Here is a 21273-nt window from a genome sequence, read left to right as displayed (position 1 = left end):
TCCCAGCACAACAGTATAAATAGATGCACGTTTCTTTCAGTCGGGGTTGGGTGTTCGAGAGTGGAGAACGGGTGAGAGAGAAGGAGAAATACATTTAAATATCAATTGCTATTACGTGCTGGTAGGACCAGCACAATACTTGTTTATTTAGAACTCACCGTGTTTGTTTGTCTGTGTAGTCCGTTTTGTTTGTCTATTTATTTTGGCGCAAGTGCCGTGTCCAGTGTTTTTGTGTGTTTAAAACCTTTTATTTTCTGTTCTGTTATTAAATGCTGAGCGAAAGCATTCGCTCAGCCTCACCAAACAACATCTCTCTGTCTGTTTATTTCCTGCATCTGGTCTGACGCCACCCACTCCGGCCGTCTTTGTGACACGTGGTGTCCTGCGTGGGATCGACAGCGCCTCCAGGACTCAGGCCAGAGCAGGAACCGCATTCTTGGGTAAAAAAAAAACAAACAAAAAAAAAAACAAAGAAAAAAACAACCCACCAACCAAAGACAAAAAAAAAAAAAAAAAATGGCAGATGACTACAGGAAGCTACGGGACTGGATGCTGGAAAATGCTGGACTGGAGGCCCAGTCTATACCAGTAGTCGTCCGGTTCCTGCGGTTGATGGACAGGGAGAGATGGGAGGCTTACGAGAGGGAACAGACCGTAAGCACCTGGGAGGAAGGTGTGGGGTTGGTCCTCAGCTACCTGGAGGCAATTAGAAGTGGAACAGCAGCCCAGGTAGCAGGTCCACCAGCAGAGGAAGAATGCCTGCTGTCCCCGTCTCCACCAGCAGAGGAAGAATGCCTGCTGGTTTTGCCTCCACAGCCCAAGCGGGAGGAGCCTGAGCGTCCACAGCCCGAGCGGGAGGAGCCCGAACGTCCTACGCCTGAGTGGGAGGAGCCCGAACGTCCTACGCCTGAGTGGGAGGAGCCCGAACGTCCTACGCCTGAGTGGGAGGAGCCCGAACGTCCTACGCCTGAGTGGGGGGAGCCCGAACGTCCTACGCCTGAGTGGGGGGAGCCCGAACGTCCTACGCCTGAGTGGGGGGAGCCCGAACGTCCTACGCCTGAGTGGGGGGAGCCCGAACGTCCTACGCCTGAGTGGGGGGAGCCCGAACGTCCTACGCCTGAGTGGGGGGAGCCCGAGCGTCCACAGCCCAAGAGGGGGAAGTCGGTGCGTCCACAGCCCAAAAGGGAGGAGTCGGTGCGTCCACAGCCCAAAGAGAGGGAAGTCGGGGCTTCCACAGCCCTAGGACCCAAGCTGCCAGCAGAGGGAGAATACCTGCTGGTTCCACCTCCACCAGCAGAAGAACAATGCCTGCTGTCCCCATCTACACCAGCAGAGGAAGCATGCCTGTTGGTGCACCTGCTGCTGCCATCCCGAGAGCTAAAGGGGGAGGAGCCATCGCTGCCGTCCCAAGAGCCAGAAGGGGAGGAATTGCAGGCTCAACCCCCTGAATTTTTCTGGGGGGGAGAAGGGCAGGATGCTGGTGTCCCCCAGCAGCCTCTATTTATGCTGCTGAAGGGAGCACGGGGCACACCAGCCCAGCTGCCACAGCAGAGAGAGCCAGCACCGCCACAGCCTCCCTCTGAGTGGCCAGCATCAGCCCCATGGCCTCTGCATCCACCGCAAGGAGCAGAGCAGCAGGAGCTGCCTCTGCCTCCGCCACCTCCACCGCTTCCTCCACTAGGAGCAGAGGAGCAGGAGCTGCCTCTGCCTCCACCACCTCCAGGAGCAGAGGAGCAGGAGCTGCCTCTGCCTCCACCACAGGGAGTACGGTGGCCGGAGCCCCAGAAAGGGGAGCTGTCGGGCACGAAGAAGGGGGAGGAGGTCTGGAGACCACCAACCCCAGCAGCAGTTTCGCTGCCGGAGATCGTGGGGGAGGTCCGGAGACCTGCTCCCACTGCAGCAGTTTCGCTGCCGGAGATCGTGGGGGAGGTCTGGAGACCTGCTCCCACTGCAGCAGTTTCGCTGCCGGAGATCGGGGGAGAGGTCAGGAGACCAGCATCCCCCGCAGCAATTTCGCTGCAGGCGTGGACTAGCAGGCTGTCAGCCGTGCCACTACCGGCAGGGGTGCTGACAGCATGGCCAGCCATGGGCCCACTGAAGCCTCCCTTCCCAGCCCGAGACTTTGTCCTGGACTGCTGGATTTTTAAGGGGGGAGGTGGCCGTTGAGGCCATGTGTGCTGTGCACAAGGGGGGGTATATGTGGCAATGTGCCCCGCCCCTGTGTGCTTATTATGTGTTGTATGTTGCGTGCGTGTGTTAATGTTGGTGTATAGAGATTGGTACACGGGATATAAGCGGGTCTGTGTTTCACGTGTGTGTAAATTGTATATTTGTATTTAGGCACGGGGATGGCACATCACTTCACGTGCTGGTTAAATGTAATATGTGAGCACGGGGTTGCACAGAATTAATTCACGTGCTGGGATTCAAGTGAATAATTAATTAGTAATTGAATCCCAGCACAACAGTATAAATAGATGCACGTTTCTTTCAGTCGGGGTTGGGTGTTCGAGAGTGGAGAACGGGTGAGAGAGAAGGAGAAATACATTTAAATATCAATTGCTATTACGTGCTGGTAGGACCAGCACAATACTTGTTTATTTAGAACTCACCGTGTTTGTTTGTCTGTGTAGTCCGTTTTGTTTGTCTATTTATTTTGGCGCAAGTGCCGTGTCCAGTGTTTTTGTGTGTTTAAAACCTTTTATTTTCTGTTCTGTTATTAAATGCTGAGCGAAAGCATTCGCTCAGCCTCACCAAACAACATCTCTCTGTCTGTTTATTTCCTGCATCTGGTCTGACGCCACCCACTCCGGCCGTCTTTGTGACACACCCTAATAGATTTAGATTTTCTCTTCATATTAATCCTTGAACACAAGTAAACAGTCTGTCACCAGTTTATTTAACAAGGTTAAAAAACATTGTTATTTTAGGGGATATAGGTGTTATTATTCCTGACATTTCTTTCTTTGTGTTGATTTTTTGTTTGACATAATAAAGAACCATTTTATGTACCTGTCTGTGTGGTTCCTGTGTGCTCCGGGGAGAGGGGGGGGGGGGGGGGGTCCAGTGGTCAGTCTGAGATTCAAACAACCTGGAAGGTATAAAAGAGAAGGCCATTATAAAAAATATACTACCTGTAAAGAAACATAACCCATGACACAAAGAAGTGGTCATTTCCTATTGAACAATTTTTATATATCCTATTCCCCTAACAGCTGCTGCCTAATAACTGATGCACCTGTATTTGTATAACTACATTAAGTGCAATAAAAAACAGCAAAGAGGATGCCTGCTACTGTCTGGTTTTAAATGTAAATATTAGCTCATTATGAATTGACAGCCAACAGTTTAAATAAAGCATATACTACAATAGGATAGAGGAGGCTGTGTGGTCCTGTGGTTATAGAAAAGGGCTTGTAACCAGGAGGTTCCTGGTTGAAATCCTGGCTCACTCACTGTGTGACCTTGAGTGAGTCATTTAACCTCCTTGGGCTCCGTCTTTCGGGTGAGACGCTGTTGTAAGTGACTCTGCAGCTGATGCATAGTTCACACACCAAAAACTAAAATAAACCAATAATGGGATAGCAACCTACCTGATTCAGTACACACAAACACATTTAATCCCATGCGTACATCTCAGAAAATACAGCAGCACCAAAAGATACTGGTGTCAGATTTGAGAGCCACATCTATTTCAAACATACGCTCATTTTATGGCAATAAAAGTGTTGTAGGCATGAATCTAGTCATAATATCACTGTTTGCTGGGGCCGAATGAGTGAAGGACAAAGAAGACATGGTAGGGACACTGTCAGAAAATGGTTGGTTTTATTATTATTATTATTATTATTATTATTATTATTATTATTATTATTATTATTAATAAATGTTGTTTCTCTTTTTTTTTTATCTGTAATTTGTTTCTGCTGTTCAGGTTATAACAGAAACAATCCCAGAACAATATTATTTTTCATAACACTTTTTATCATGTCATTTTTCCTAGATTTAACCAAAACAAAAAAACAAAAAAAACATTTCCAGACTTTGGTTAATACATAAATGTTAACAAAAGCATATTTACATGTTTTCAAATGTGTACTTTCAGATATAATTTATAAATATTTAAAATGCTTATCACAAATTCAACATTTAAAATGAATATAACAATTCAATAGGGAAAACAATGATTCATTCTTTTTTTTTTTTTATACACTTGGCGACAAGTTTAAAATTTAGCTGACGTTACATCTGGGAATCTACAAAATAAATCTGTGAAAAAGCACATGGAACTTAATTTTTTTTTTTTACACTTGGCACCACATTAGCTAAAAGATAAATCAAAAATACATCTTTCAGCATATTTATTTTGCAAGCTAAATTGAAGCTAACATGCAAATGTGTACTGGTATCCGACAGAGAGATAAGAGAGACACACAGTGTTTGACGTTGAAAAGTTGCTCAGGCGTCCAGGTATTAGTCACACAGGCATTTGCAGTTGCTGGTGGCCACCACTAGGGTACCAGCAGCGTGGGAGGACATACACCAACACAAAATAAAAAGTTGACCCAACAGTGGTCGAGTGCTGCTTCCACTAAAAGAGGTAGGTCCCGCTCCAGGAACCTGCGCAAACTAAATACACTTTTACAGGGGCAGGCCTCAGCCCTACCTCAGTAGTCAAAAGCGTATTCTTATATTTCATGTTTTCTTTGTTGAGAGGCAAAGCAAAGGAAGCCTGAACAAAAACACCACATTAACCCTGTAAGCGCTTATCTTTGGACAGGAAGGAGATAAAGATAAAGGTATAAACAAACCCCCAATTCAAATTGTCCAGTTCAGGTAAATAAACAAAGTATTTTTTTTTTCTTTTCACGCAGTTACCCTACCAGGGTATTTGAAATCCAGAGGAAAGGAATTGCCAATTATTTGTAATCCATAGAAAAGAGGAGACAAGGAGGGCTTCCTTTTCTGCGGCATTTTGAAAATTGTGTAATAAAACCTGTAGTTGTTCAGAGCAGTGCAAGAACTAAAAAAAACACAAATAGATACTGTAGCTAAATGTATTATTTTCAATATTAAATATGTATGAAAAGGTAAATACACATGTCTCAACACATTCCCTCTAAGATGTCTGCAGCTCCCACAGCTCAGTTATTGGCTTATTGTCTATTTTGTTCTTGACATCATCTGTTTCTCTTTCAGTGGTAGTGTTGCACTGCTGCTGCGGACCCTGACCCATGCGAGATGAGATGAGGTTAACAGCTCTATAACCATAAATATCTTACCATACAACAGCAGATAATAATCTTTCACTATCCTTTATGGTACAGACTATTGATTAAAATGAGACTGTGTGGGGTATTTATTCATCCTTTACTATCAATACAGAGATTGTGTGCGGTATTCATTCATGCCTTTATCCTAAATAATAGGTCTATGCAATGGCGACTGCTTAGACTGGTCCCATGTTAAATGCTGTACCAGTATTCACCATTGTAGAAACACATCTATTCAGGAATACAAAGATATTTAGTGAACTAGGCAACTGATACCCAATCCCCAGTTGTTCTCTTGTGTTCACCTGTCCTGATATTTTAATAACACGAGGACTTTGTACATTGAGTGCCAGCTACAAGATCAATACACATAAACACCAGAACAAATACACATTTCTCCCTTATCGCAATGCCTCTTTTGTACCTGAAGCTCATTTTATTTAACCTTCTTTTATTTTCCATAGGATAGTTTCTAAGGTATTTTTGTTTAACCAGCAGGCAGTAATTAGGATTGGGAATTGTACCACACATTCACGCCTAGTCTTAACACTGAAATTCCCAGGATTTTTATTTTTCATTCACACTGAGAAAAGCTACATGTACAGTATTAAGAAAAGGGTTCGGGTTCAGGTTTGTATTAGGGTTTTACCATGCAAAACGTTTGAAACATTAAGTACATTGTAACTATGCATAACATTGTAATGATGTGTAAGTACACATGTATTTACTAAATAACTTCTATTTAAATACACAGTAATTGTAAACTTAATGTAAAGTGTTAACCAAGGTTCATAAAAATAACAGTGGGAGAAAAGCAGTCATTTGTCTATTTTAAACCAATTCCAGATATGGTCTATATTAGTGTGTGGTAATGCATTCTGACCCATAACTTAATATATGTATATCTAATACACCAATGGCCATTACAGGGTTAATATTTGTTAGTGGGATTGTCACTGAACCAGGGTAAACTTTTTTTTAAAAATGTGATTTGTATTCGTTTTTGTCCATTTATTGTACTTTACTACTTGCTCTTAATGGAATTTAGTCTTATAGCAAATATTTTTTACTAAACGTTTACTGCTCTTGGTTGAAATCGCTCTCAAACGTAATTATTTACTGTATTTATTTTCTCTTATTTGATTTTGCTCTTACATAATTGTAAGACAAGATCATAAACTGTAAATCGTTCAGCCTAACAGTAAAGAACTATGGCTATTTAATAATCATACGGTAATGGTAACTCTCCAATTCTGTAAACCTGGCTCCAGCCAACCCAAATAATTATATTTGATATCTGGTGGAAGATCAATACTAACAGAGTTGCTGGTTTGTATGTATATGAGAGTAATGTGTTTCCTAGCTACTTATTCATCATTGGGATCACAGTCTGGCACCAAGGCGTTGGCTGTTCCTTCCCAACTCACTGTGCAAGGGTCATTTCTGAAATCTTTCTGCAAGAAAACTTCCCAGAGAGCGGCGGACACAAGCCAAAATCATGTGGACTGTGCTGCTTTGGTCATTGGCACTATTTGGTAAGTCTGTTTTTAAATTGAAACTTCAGAGTGTGTTTCAGAGATGTATTAGCTGTTGGAATTTGATTCTTGTTTTTTTTTTTGCACAATGTATAAAAATGTATCACTGTGAATTACTAAAAGGGGGTTTAACCTTGAGGCTTTCAGTCAGAACAATCTTGTGTTATATAATCACCTTTATTATAATACAAAATCTTACAGATTTCCAAGACAGTGAACCCCAACAATGGTTGAATAATAATAAAAAGCAGAATAAAAAGTAGTTGGAGCACAGCCTCATCCTTCGGAGCATCCCGGTGCCCCCTGCTAAACACAATAATAAAATAATAAATCTATGTGACATGTTCTTAAAGAGGATTGTGGTTAATGTTGGTAAAGCTACATTGTTTGGTTAACCCACTGTTCTTTAATCAATTTAAACCCAAATAAAAAAGTGTGTACATTCATTTTATGAGATTATAATTAGTAACTGGCTGCACTCATGCTGTAAAGCCAGTTCATTCAGGTGCAGTTTGATGTTTATAGCTGGTGTTTTAAACAATTAGATACACCAGACTGTCCCTGTGTTTGACTGGACATAGATCCAATGTATGTAGAATTACATTAATTACTTACATTCTGATTCTCCCCATGTATTATGGGAAGAAAACCTTCAATCTCCAAAATATTTTTTTTGGAGTTCCGCACTAGTTTGCCTTTGCCAATTATGATGGGAGTTTATTCATGGAATTGCACAAGAAGTAATAAAGATTTTTTTTTTCTTAAGGCTTTAAATTTAAATGTGTTTTTTAACTATAATTCAGGATGGGAAAATGTTTCACATACAACGCTAAGCGTAACAAAAATCCACTGCTGCTCCCAGACACCAGTGCTTTAGAAAACCAAGCAAGCTGATTGACAAAACTCCAACACTGTACAGTACACAGACTTCAAAACAGCTGAAAGTGTAGTTATTTCAAAGGATTTTGTAAGTGTTGGTCTTGTAGAAACAACGTATTTAACACCACTCTTTGCAAAATGATTGAAAACACTTTACATTGTCTCCAGTTACTGGATATTTACTTAGTACAGCTCTGGACAAATGTTTTGCATCACCCAAAATAATTAACTTATTTTGCTTTACGAAATCGAATGAAACCTTACATTAACATATTGAATAGGCTTTTTTTAGTCTATCCTACATGTAATACAATACAAAACAAACCATGCTGATGCGTTGTAGGCTTCACATTGTTGTAGGACGCATACATAATACAATATTATTTTTAATTGAAACTTAATTATTTCAGCATATTTTATTTTTTATCTTAGTCTACTTTACAATGAGCCCAAAATAAATCATAGTGTCGCATTAAAACATTCTGACTATACAGGACTGTGATGGGGTGCTAGCTTGCCCCTATAAATTTGTGTTTTGTTATTGTTGTTATTTTTACTGTTTTCATTATGTTTTTGTGATTCTTGGTTTGTTTTGGATTGGCAGGGAGGGGGTTAAATTCCTCCCTGTAAAAATGCATGTGAGAATGTGGCTGGAGCCTTAAGTGTTTAATTGTTAATTATTAGTTAATTGGGCTCCAGCCACAGACTATAAAAGACAGCTGAAACCCTTTGTTAGGGAGAGGAGTTTTTGGGTGAGTTTTGTTTGTTGGTGTGCTGTTTAGTTTTTTTGGTGAAGAAACTGTAGTGAAGGCTAATGCCCAGCCTACATTTCTGTATTTTGTTTAAACCTTTTGTTTGGGCCCTTGTGCCTATTTATTTGATTATTTTTGTTTAATAAAGATCATTATTTTGCCCCTTCCACTGTCTCTGAGCCACAAACCTCTGTCATCCTGCCACACGTGGTGTCAGAAGCGGGATAGCGCCACCTAGAGGCTCAGAGCAGTTTTTTTTTTTTTTAATTTTGAATTTTTTTTAATTTTTGGATTTTTTGGAGGTTTTTTTGGTGGTGCACAGAATGGGGAAAAAACAAAGGCAGCGAAGAAAGCAGCAGCAGCTACCAACCCCGTCCTCGGCAGCCACCCCACCAACACCGCCTTCACCACCATCACGGGAGATCTGGGAGTGGTTGGTGCACCCCGAAGCGGACCTCTTCCACGACCTCCCCACAGCCCTCAGCATGCTGTGGCATCGAGATGGGGAGAGGTGGGAGGAGTGGGAGAGAGAGCACCACCCGGGGTCCCTCCAGGAGATAGCCGTCATGGTCCTGGCTTACCTGGCGATAGACATGGGGGAGATCCCCCTCCTTGAAGAAAAGGGGGTGGAGCTGCTGCCGTCGCCCAGAGTGGGGGAGCTGCTGCCGTCGCCCAGAGAGGGGGAGCCGCTGCCGCAGCCCGAGAGGGAGGAGCCCGAACGTCCACAGCCCGAGGGGGAGGAGCCCGAGCGAGAGGAGTCGGTGCGTCCACGGCCCGAGCGGGAGGAGTCAGTGCGTCCACGGCCCGAGCGGGAGGAGTCGGTGCGTCCACGGCCCGAGCGGGAGGAGTCGGTGCGTCCACGGCCCGAGCGGGAGGAGCCGGAGCTGTCTCTCCATCCCCCGCCAGCAGAGGGGGAACAGCCGGAGCTGTCTCTCCCTCCACCGCCAGCAGAAGATGCTGGAGGTCCCTCCCAGCCTCTGTACCGGCTGCTGAAGGGAGCGCGGGGACAAACTGCCCGGCGGCTAAGAGGCACAGCACCGCCCAAGGATGCCTGCCTGTCCGCATCGCCTGGGGTTGCCTGCCTGCCCGCATCGTCTAGAGAAACTCTCAGTGTGCTTTCTCCTAGGGATGCTGGTCCGCCATCGCCTGGGGTCGCTGCTGGTCCGCCGTCCCCTGGGGTGGAGCCACTGTCCCGAGCGCCAGGGGGTCCAGAGGGTCCAGCGTCGCCAGAGTGGCCAGGGGGTCCCGTGTCGCCAGAGGGTCCAGCGTCGCCGGAAGGACCAGCGTCGCCGTTCCCGCCTCCGCCACCAGAGGGAGACGAGCTGCTGTTCTAGCCTCCGCCACCAGAGGGAGACGACCTGCTGTTCTCGCCTCTGCCACCAGAGGGAGACGAGCTGCTGTTCTCGCCTCTGCCACCAGAGGGAGGCGAGCTGCTGTTCTCGCCTCCGCCATCAGAGGGAGACGAGCTGCTGTTCCCGCCTCCGCCATCAGAGGGAGACGAGCTGCTGTTCCCGCGTCCGCCACCAGAGGAGCTGGAGCGGGCTCTACCTCCTGCTGCCTACAGGGAAGAGGAACTCTGGCTACTGCCACCCTGGCCGGAGGTTCCTGCAATGTTGGCCACGCCCAAGGATGCCTGCCTCGCATCGCCTGGGGTTGCTTGCTGCTCTGCTTTTGTTCCTCCTAGGGTCGCCGAAGGTCCTGCTTCGCCTGGGGTCGCCGAGGGTCCTGCTTCGCCTGGAGTCGCTGCCAGTCTTGAATGGCAGCAGGAAGTACTGTGGCCAGAGCCTCACAAAGGGGAGCTGCCGGCCACGAAGAAGGGGGGGAGGTGAGGAGACCACCTCCACCACAGCCCCGACCACCACCCCTGTGCCACCGCCCGGCGCCTGGGGGTTGGATCCCTCGGCCTGGGCTCCCGGACACCCAGGCTCCATGTCTGGACCTTTGGTCGCTGGGCCTGACTCCCAGGTCGCAGCACCACCAGGCACAGGAGGTCGCCTGGTCTCCTGCTCCGCTCCCCCTGGTTGCCCAGACGTCGCTGCACTGTCGCCTGGGCTCACACCTCTGCCTGGGGCTGCAGCTGGCTGGTCGCCTGCCTGTGCTCCCGACGCCCCATCCAATGCACCTGGGTCCCCTTTCGCCAGGTCTCGGTCCCGCCAAGAGGGCACCGGGCTATGGACTGACCCATCCTCAGCAATGGGAGAAGGAAGACCTCCCACCATGGCCGCCCCCATGGGCCACTTGCTTCCCCTCGTCCGGGACTTTGGGACAAAGGGGGGAGGTGGCCGTTGGGGCCAAGTGTGCTGCGCACAAGGGGGGGGAAATGTGATGGGGTGCTAGCTCGCCCCTATAAATTTGTGTTTTGTTATTGTTGTTATTTTTACTGTTTTCATTATGTTTTTGTGATTCTTGGTTTGTTTTGGATTGGCAGGGAGGGGGTTAAATTCCTCCCTGTAAAAATGCATGTGAGAATGTGGCTGGAGCCTTAAGTGTTTAATTGTTAATTATTAGTTAATTGGGCTCCAGCTACAGACTATAAAAGACAGCTGAAACCCTTTGTTAGGGAGAGGAGTTTTGGGGTGAGTTTTGTTTGTTGGTGTGCTGTTTAGTTTTTTTGGTAAAGAAACTGTAGTGAAGGCTAATGCCCAGCCTACATTTCTGTATTTTGTTTGGGCCCTTGTGCCTATTTATTTGATTATTTTTGTTTAATAAAGATCATTATTTTGCCCCTTCCACTGTCTCTGAGCCTCAAACCTCTGTCATCCTGCCACAAGGACCTTAAATATCTGCCATTTCAAATCGGTACACAGCTATGTTCTCAGCTTTGCTGCAGCATTCAGTCGGTGGAATTTTTGGGTCATTTTTGCCTGTCAGACCTTTGTGAATAGCTCATGAATGTGTGGCAGCACATTATCTGTGTTTTGCATAAGTAAACATAATTAATTCAATGCAAATGAGGCGATGGCGCTATTCTGCCCTTTTCATTTTGCATCCACTAAATCCTTGTTTTCCGCACGGAAATGTGAATAGTAAATAGGATGGGGACAGAACTGTGCATGGTAATCATGTTTTGAGTACGGGAAATGCTTCTTAAATGAGGCCCTGTATGTTAACACTAGAACAACCTAGGCAGTAATTTTGACAGTTTTTTTAAATTTAAATTTAAATTGGTGTGCGTGTGTTTAAGATACAGAGATGTGCTTTCCTGACTTTTCCTAAATATATGTACGAATTCCCCTGACAAAGAAAGAATCATATAGCTGCAAAAATTAGCAAGATAAAATACTGACCAGGTGCGGTCAAATTGACTGATACATATTATAACAATTAAATGTTGCGGTATTATTTGTGTTTATCAGTTGGGACTTGCAGCCGTACTGAAGTTTGATTCTTACCAGTTCTTCATGGACTCCATGGGCATTTGTTTGCCGTGCAAGCCCTCATATTATCTACTGGAGGAGAATCTTTTGCCAGCGGTTTTGTTTTTGCACACCGCTTTATTTACCCAGAGAACGGCTGTTCTGACTCTGTTGAGGTCTGGGCCACCGGAGTCAGGCGTGGAGACTAAATAAACCTTCTTTGGAAGGGGTTTATTATTAGTTACTATGTTAGTAGCTGTGCTACAATGGTTGTTAGGAAATGTGGAGCTCCTGTATCTCCGTCTGGAGCCTCCACTAAATGTGCAAATGTTTGATGACATCTTCCCCCACAACTTCCGTAAAATCGAAGCCAGGGGTGAAACACTCCTCTACGAGACATTATGGCCAATCGGAGAAACGTAAGGCAAAGGGTGACCCAACACCGTCTCCGCCCCCACCCCCTCCTCCTCAAGTGATGTCTTTGCAGCCTGGTTTCAATACGGCAGAAGCATTGACACTCCTATCCCCAGCCATTAAAGCTATGGTGCCTGAGATTGTTATGCAGCTCAATTAACAACTATCTCATATGTTATCGCCCGGGCCTTCTACTGAAATGTATATACTGCCAGGCCCCTCTACAGGGTGAATCTGAGGTAGACTTTCCTTCTGATGAAGATGATGTCTCTAAATCCTCTTTAAATTATAAAGATTCAGAGGGCTTAATGAAACGCATTGCAGTGCCTTTGAATGTCCAGCAGGTGCCAGCAACGCCTACTGGATTTATGAGTATTATTATTATTATTATTATTTGTTTATTTAGCAGACGCCTTTATCCAAGGCGACTTACAGAGACTAGGGTGTGTGTACTATGCATCAGCTGCAGAGTCACTTACAACTATGTCTTACCTGAAAGACAGAGCACAAGGAGGTTAAGTGACTTGCTCAGGGTCACACAATCAGTCAGTGGCTGAGCTTGAACCGAGGACCTCCTGGTTACAAGCCCTATTCTTTAACCACTGGACCACACAGCCTCCTGTATTCTAGACACCTCTGCTTCTGACACTTTTCAGGGGTTTCCTTTTAACTCTGACATGTGGGAATCTGTGGAGTCAGTTTGGCAAGCCCCTTCAGGGATAGTGATAATCTGCCAGAATTTCATCCTCCACCTCATCAGTCGGAGGAAGATAAGGAATTGCATCTGCTGGATGTCATATGGGTGCTATTGATCTACATATCCAGGACCAAATCCCTTTGAAATAGTGGTCAGCTGTTCATCTCATTTGCCCCTCTCCTTAAAGGCAGACCAGTGACGAAACACGAACTTGAAGGAAGACCGCTAGGGAAGCACGTCTAGGCTCATTCTCTCGGGTGTGGCTACTTCCTGGGCAAATATTAGGAATGTTCCTATTGCTGATATTTGTTTGGCAGCAACTTGGTCTTCCTCTCACACTTTCATGAAACACTATAACTTGGATGTTTCCACCTCTCACCAGTTTTCTCACATTCACATTTCTCCTTTTCATCTCGCTTTCTTTTTATCCTTTGGTATAGGGGGGGTTCCATTGTTGTGTGGAGTCCACGAAGAACTGGTAAGAAGACGGAATTTACCTGTAAATGGGTTTCTTCCAGTTCGGAGTGGAGTCTGCACCTGTCTTCCCACCCACCTTCCCCCACAGGTTTTTAATGTATATATAAAATACAGGACATCTGACCCTTCTGCATCATTTCCCTTTATACTATCGGGTGGGAGTGGTGTCATGACACACGGATATGAAATACCTTCTGGGGGAAGAGGGAGGTTTGTCCATGTTTTTCCTAGCCCGACAGCGGAAAGGTTCCATTGTTGTGTGGAGTCCACTCCGAACTGGAAGAAACCCTTTTACAGGTAAATTCCATTATATCAGTCTGAATTTTTCAAGTGAGTTGTCTGTTGGCATTTCTATTGTTCAGTGAGCCTCTGATAGCTCTCGGCGCCAGGCTGTCTGTCTGCACTGGTTACTATAAGTCACACGTGTTGCCCCAATACACATTGCAAATGAAGATGCAGGACAGAAAAGAGTGTTTGGAATTACTGCAAATTTTACCAAACAAGATTCTGATGCAGCAAAGACGGACCATGTGGTAAGTGCACTGCATATTTTGAAAACCGCAGGATCTGTGTGATTTGTGCCACCACTTAGACTTTGTAACAATTGTAAATGAAGCCCATTCTGTTCAAATTTTTATTTATTCATGTCATTACAATTACAGTATGTCTGTATATAAGCGCATAGCTTCAGTTTCACTTTATGTAGGCAATATAAATGTGTTGATACTTATTTAAATAATTTCAGTTGTACAGTTTTGCATGTACATTATATAACTGTACATACACAACTTTATTTTCGAATATTTGTTTATTTCATTTTTTACTGTTTTTTGAGGTTGCGCTTTATGTAATATGTCTGTATATAAAGACTTTTCTGTTCAAATATCCGTTTATTTACAATGTTTCGCTTGTGTAGATGCTTTATATGACATTCCTGAATAAGACTTATATTCAATTGTTTGTCCTTTCATTATAAAATTTATGTTGTTATTAATACGCCGGTCAAATTGACCAGTCATGGTTGTTCTAGGTATGTGTATAAACACGGTCGTTCTAGTGTTAACGATCCCAACTGTTCTGTGTTACTGCCAAAGGTGGGATGAAACTACAGACAGCACCTAGTGATGTTTTTCTCCTCACCACAGCAGTGTTCATTTCATTTTTAGGATGTATCACACATGTTTCCAGTCAGGCATGTTAATAGTTTAAGTTGCATTGCAGGTTACGTTTCTTCAAAAGCGGTTTGTCGTTACCATGATGTATTTGAACACTTAAACATCTCTGTGGACAACAGACTCCTGAAGTTCACACGTCCTGTTAATGACTGGAGACGCCCCACTGTAGTTTACATGGATATCACTCTTTACTCGATTTTAGCTGTGGTGAGTAGATCATTCTTTCAGTGAGCCCGTTCACATAGGTTTTCTGCTTCTTTGACTGTTAAGACTCATGTCATTAATTGCGTCTTTGTTTTAGATAGAGAAATCTCAAACATTTACGGCCTACATATGGGTTAGCATGGCAAGTACCCCTTTGTTTCTTGTTTTTGTAAATTAAATTTTTCTTTTGTGTGTTTTTTTTTCTGATACATGTTGCTGTTTTTCTCGGCACACAGATCTGGCAAAATGAGTTCATTTCCTGGGATCCCAGTGAGTTTTGTGGAATATCCAAGATCTTGGTTCCAAAGGAATTGCTGTGGATACCAGATATAAGTATCTATGAATTGTAAGCTTCCATATGTATATATATATATATATATATATATATATATATATATATATATATATATATATATATATATAGTGAGGGGAAAAAATTACTGGACATTCCAAATTTGGGGAGAAAATTGGGGGCAAAATAATTGGGCACACTAAATAAAAGAATACCTACGCACCCTCTATAAATAAGGTTTTGAATAAGATGAACAAGGGAACAATGCTGAATGTAATATTTGCTATGTTTTTAAGCAGTACAGATGAGACTACTTTTCCAGACCTGCCCTACTTGCACATTGATAACAATGGAAAGGTAGAAATGTTATATTCACGCAGAGTCGTCAGTACCTGCAACATAAATGTGCACCAGTTCCCATTTGATACTCAGAACTGCAATCTCACATTTGGCTCCGAACTACAGTCAAGTAAGTTATTTGTACATTTATATTTAATATATTGCCCAGAAATACTGTATGTTATTGCTTTGTATTCCATTAAGCTTTAAGTGCCTGGAAAAAGCGGCCAAGACGTATGAAGATGATATCTAATGTGTGTGCAGAGGAGTAACTCCTCATAGTCATACTTGTAATCACACTTGGAACACTTGTAAGGATACTCGTATTCAGATCGTATTCACAAATGGGTGGGGCTGAGATGTAATTTGATTTTGATAGTTTTTAATGTATTTTTATCCTGGGTTTAAACTGGAAGTTCTCTAAACATTGAGAATTAATATAAGCTTTGTACTTCTGTAGTGTAATGCGAAAAAAAAAAAAAATCTCGTTACGGTTTCTCATTTTTACTCAGTCCTCGGCACACCCTAAAAAGTTCTAAGTTACTTGATAAAAAAATGACTCAGAGTAGCTGCATAACTAAGGTAAATCAGTTATTATTATTATTATTTATTTCTTAGCAGACGCCCTTATCCAGGGCGACTTACAATCGTAAGCAAAAACATTTCAAGCGTTACAATACAAGTAATACAATAAGAGCAAGAAATACAATAACTTTTGTTCAAGCAAAGTACAAGTTTGACAAACCACAATTCAATAATACAGCAGGTAATAGTGATAGTTACATCAGGATATGATTAAATAGTGATAGTTACATCAGGATGTGATTAAATACAAAGTACTACAGGTTAAAAACTTGGCAGATTACAGTATTCTGAAGTACAGGATTACCACACAAGGACAGGCCAACGTGGACCGGCTGCAAAAACTTCTATCCAAGCATCGGCTCCACCTTCGAACCAGGTTTTCATACATTCCTTTTTCTTTTCTCTTATTTAATGCTCTTGTTCCTCTTGTACCTGTGTTTTCGTCTCCCTCTCGCACCACCCCCTCCTATACCCATTCTACTTCCTTTCCTCTACTGCTCCTTATCATGACTATCTTTAATATCCCCGTAATCCTCTCCTCTTGTTCCTGTCCTCCGTCTCCTCCCTGCCACTGCAACTCTAACTCCTCTAACCTCATCTCCCTGTCTCTCCCCCTTTCCTCTGCTCACCCCCCCCCCCCCCCCCCCCCCTCACAATCTCTCTGGCACACTCTGGAATTGTCACCCAGCTTCCAGCAAAGCTGACTTCATCTCTGCCTTTGCCTCTCACCTCTCTCGTCACTTCCTAGGTCTCACCAAAACCTGGATCTCCACTGATAACACTACCACTCTGGGCGCCCTTTCCTCTCTCTACGTCCTTTCCTCTCTCTACGTCCTTTCCCACTTTCCTCACCCCTCTGGACAGGGTGGGTGAACAGGACATCTGCTCTCTCCCTCCTTGCTCTTTTCGGTCCCCCCCTGCTCTCTCCTCTCTCTCTGTTAGCACCAGGGCGTCAACTGGACCTCGTCTTCACCAGGGACTTGCCCCTGGACTCTGATCTCTGCTTCCTGATCCAGAGCCATAAACCCACCACGTGTGCTCTGGACCCCTTCCCCACTCACCTCTTCCAGGCTGCTGCCCCTGCTCTACTCCCTTTCATTTCCTCCCTCCTCAATGCCTCTCTGCACTCTGGCTGCTTCCCCTCTGCCATCAAACAAGCTCCATCTTAAAAAAAACCCTCCCTGGATCCCTCATCCCTCCCTTGCAGTCAGATATGACTAATCAACGTGCTTTTTATACACCTGTGCTGTTAACAGATTCCGATCCACTCCGGCCCCAGTATATCCCTGATTTAAGCTATGCACTATTGACGAGTTGTGGCCAGGATCCAGGAAAAGTGTCTGTATTCATTAAATATAAACACCAAAATAAAATGTTGAATTTAGGTAATGAATAAGTGGCTGAGTGGCACCCCCCTACACCCCTGATTCTAATCCTGTCGGTACCTTACATTTGGCAGATGTGCTTTACTGGTAGCGCCAAGATGCCATTTAATGGCCATTTAAAATCCCCAAATGAATTTTTATTCAGAAACGTTCTTTGCTCTTGTTTTGAAATTTCTAAGCGAACATGTAAAACTGACAAAGGCATTAGCAGAAGCGTTTGTACACATTTTTGTTTCAATGTTTAAAATGGACACATTGCTTTGTCTTGTACAGTAAATGAGATTACACTGGCCCCCTTATCAAACTCCTCTAGAGTGACAGACTTTTCCTGGAAAGTGCTGAAAAGCCAAGGGGACTGGCAGTTTCTACAAATACAGGTTTGGACCAATCAATTGGGAATGGATGAAACTAAATGGGATCAACTTATCTATGAGGTAAAAGAAGGTTTATTCATTTTTGTTTAAATAATTGTTTGATTAACTGTGGGCCAGCCAAACTAATATAAAAGTTTACTGTAGTAAAAACATGACACTGTTTAATAATATTAAAAGCATGGTTCAGCATAGGTAAGCATGGTAAAGTCCAGAAGGGTATGATAAAGCAAATTAAAAAAAAAAAACATGATAAACCATGGTAGATGCATATAACTATGAGAAGAGCATGGGGACACTGCTAAACTACAGGGAGAATAATAAAAAAAAATGTTTTCAGCGCCCACAATCTTGTAGGGGATGCTAATGTACAAACAGAAACACTGCAGCACTTGATTGTAACAAGGTTGAGAAGCACATTTATAGACGGATTTATATTTTGCACTGGAGCTTCACTTTTCTTTTCATTTTAGAGTTGTCACCACCCTACTCATAACTAATATTCAAGAAATACCAGTACAATAAAATATGTATTTGAACCCTTGCATAGCCAAGCTTTACAGTATATCATGCTACTTCTCTTGCTGTGATGCTGTAGAAATGGGAACCCAACTTAGTCTATTTAAGGGTTTGTTTAGGCATCTACAGCATTAGCATTCTATATGTACTTTATAGATCTCAATGAAAAGAAGATCCATGTTGTACGTGATCAATTTCCTGCTGCCCAGTATATTCTTACTACTCCTGGATATAGCAAGTTTCTTCATCTCAGACTGCAATGGAGAGAAGTTGGGTTTTAAGGTGACAGTAATCCTGGGGCTGTCTGTCTTGTTGCTGATTCTCAATGATATCCTCCCATCAGTGTCTAACGAAACCCCTCTGATAGGTGAGAACTGTGGGGGGGGGGGGGGGGGGGGTTCTCATTATCTGTAAGAACAAAACAGCTGGAGGGCCCCCGTGTTACTTTTATTACTAAGCTGACATAGAGCTCGATACATGTTTTAAACAATATAGAGTGTCAATCTCTGCAAATATATCTTCAGTATTATTAGCCTTTCATTAAATGGTAAGAACCCTGTTAATTGCACATTGGGCTTGGTTGCCTTTGTTATACAAAGTTAAAGTGAATTAAAGTTAATTATAACTTTACATTGCTCACAGTTTCCCTTTTGGGGTGCATAGTTATCTTAACTGTAAACCGAACTATGGGAAAATGATAATCAGTCTCTGACACAACAATTTTTTCAATTACCATAATGTCTAACAGCCTGCCATCACCTATCCCAGTGGTTCTCAAGCTAAAAAACTAAACAAAGGTAACATCAAAAATCAGAATGAACTCTCCCACTCCTGCAGTAAAATGATTAAGCACAGGAGTTGCCATAACCAATACCATTGCAAGGCTGATTAAGAGAGGGGCTGCTTGGGGTCCACTGGCTGTTCCTGGGATTTGCTGTTGCTGCACAAAATGTGCCTTTGAGAAACATTGACCTCTAGGGTTTATTCCAGCTATATTTCTCCTCATTTGGCTGGAGATTTAGAATGGCTAAGCCTTCCTTTACAGAAGAGAGGCTACCAGTGGATTGGTTGATTTGTCTGTCATTTATGCAGCCAGTTCCATCAATCATAAGTCCCTTCTACTGTATGAACATTTTTTCTTTAAAAAAAAACATTCAATTAAATATTTTAGTTTGTAATATGAGTATTTTGTTAGCCTTGTTAGTTTGTAATATATAAGAAAGAATTGTAGGCAATTCCTCTCTGGCAAAGCCCTTTTGTAACACAGTAAAACAGTGAGCATGAGACCCATCACATGTTTTTATTTGTACAGCATTGAAAACTTTGGTTGATCCACTCAGACTGCTAGATCTAATCAGACTGCTTGACTCCTTCACTTCTGACTAACATGATCCACAATTTAATAATAAAAAACACTTCTAATCATGTGTCTGTTTTTCTTCTCTGTTCTTTTCTAATATAAATGCATCGGACAGCCACTTTCTGCATTGTCATCTTTGCCTTTATGATGGCCAGTCTACTGGAGACCATTCTAGTGATGTACTTGAAGACTGGAACTCCAGCTTGCGCTTGGCTCAGAAGGAAGAGGAGTGGAGTGACGGGCTCGCCCGGGCGTTCCCAGAAATCAGGGAGAGAGGGTGAGAGTCATTCCCACAATGGTGAGACCCAGAGATGGGCAGAAACCTTTCACAGACAGAGATCTGAAGTACCATGCAGTGATCGGAAAAAATCTTACAGATCACCATCGAACCAGATCTTGTGAAATCTCAGAAGCTAAGCAAGGATGGGGATGGATGAATGAAGTCAGGTGGTCATGTAGGAAGTAGTGTTGGTGGCTCACCTCTTCACTCTAACCCAGCGCTCAACCAATGCCCTAAAATGGTGTCACTATAGTAGAGGAATTTACAAATAGAAAAATGTACATTCTTCAAGCACCATTTTAAATAAAATGCTTATCTATCCATGTGAGTAAATACTTGATTGGTTAACTAAAATGAAAGCATTTCTACAATGGTTTACAGAATAAAATAAAAAATATGTCTCACCTTTTTGCCATGCTATTTTGGTAGTACCTTTTGGACAATTTGGGTTTACATGTGGGTTTAGGGAGAGAAGTTCTCCTGAAAATTCAAATGACCTAATTAATGTTTTTCACTGATTCACCACTTTTTCCCTTACATGTTTGATGGCCTCCCTGTCCAGATACCCTTGAGGACATCACCATGATAGAACGCTTGTCTGGAAGCAGCAAGCCAGCCACTGAAGAGCGGATTGACCCCAGGCTGCTGGAGTTCATTGTCCTGGAGCTGCAGGCCTTGCAGCAGTGTCTACTGTCCTCCCACAGGGACAGGGGCGAGCCTGACTACTGGGAGACTGTGGCGACCCGCGGAAACAAGGTTTTCTTCTGGTGTTACCTCTTCTCTGTACTCCTGTTTCTCATTTCTGTCTCTATAGCTTGGACTTCATAGGTACCAAGTTTCATGAATTGTAATGTTGGCCTGAGGGGTAATAATTTTGCACAATGATAAATCTAAACTATTTAAATTGCATTTCCAGTCAATAAAGGAAAAAGGAAACAACAACGTTGATTCATTTAAAATGTTATAATTTGCTAATTGAATTAAGAACCTATCAATGAATGGAGTGTACTGTACATACAACCTCAACTCTACAAACAAGACCATTTGTGCTGTGCACCAAGGCAGGGAACCAGCCAAGACTGACCTTAAATCAAATCAAAAGTTTTATTTTGCAGGTTGTAAATGACATTAGAGCCTGCAGACCATGTGGAAATGCAGCTTGAGTAACATGTGTAGCAGTTTGAGGTTCAGTTATTGAAAGCTATACTAATGGCTATGTTCTATTGTTATGGGGACACCTACTGTTTGTTTTGTGTACTGCACTTATTATCTTCGAGTACACCATCTTGTCTTAAGTGGGCAGCAGTAACACAAGTCTGTTTTCTCTTACAGTCTCATTTGTTTTTGTTTTGTATCAGCTGCATGTTTACCTATTCTATG

The 21273-nt window shown here is 43.3% G+C and overlaps 1 protein-coding gene across 1 annotated transcript; it reads left to right on the top strand.

Annotated features, from left to right (window-relative positions):
* Positions 1-14400: 14400 nt before the first annotated feature.
* Positions 14401-20721, top strand: LOC117423620 (5-hydroxytryptamine receptor 3A-like). Its single transcript, XM_058990478.1, has 9 exons — positions 14401-14413; positions 14605-14765; positions 14860-14904; positions 14999-15108; positions 15354-15523; positions 17637-17797; positions 18410-18620; positions 19729-19890; positions 20456-20721. The coding sequence occupies exons 1-9, from the start codon at positions 14401-14403 to the stop codon at positions 20719-20721; spliced, it is 1299 nt and encodes a 432-aa protein (XP_058846461.1).
* The last annotated feature ends 552 nt before the right edge of the window (positions 20722-21273 follow it).

Source organism: Acipenser ruthenus, chromosome 17 (assembly GCF_902713425.1).
Source record: "Acipenser ruthenus chromosome 17, fAciRut3.2 maternal haplotype, whole genome shotgun sequence".
Lineage (NCBI taxonomy): Eukaryota > Metazoa > Chordata > Actinopteri > Acipenseriformes > Acipenseridae > Acipenser > Acipenser ruthenus.
The sequence above is the reverse complement of the archived record's forward strand: the minus strand, read 5'-3'. Positions and strand labels throughout refer to the sequence as shown.

Bases quoted from the DNA above. Each gene is read 5' to 3' on its own strand.
- LOC117423620 (XM_058990478.1), top strand. The intron at 15,109-15,353 runs GTAAGCTTCCAT...GTTTTTAAGCAG, and splicing joins GATATAAGTATCTATGAATT to TACAGATGAGACTACTTTTC. The intron at 18,621-19,728 runs GTGAGAACTGTG...TGCATCGGACAG, and splicing joins TAACGAAACCCCTCTGATAG to CCACTTTCTGCATTGTCATC.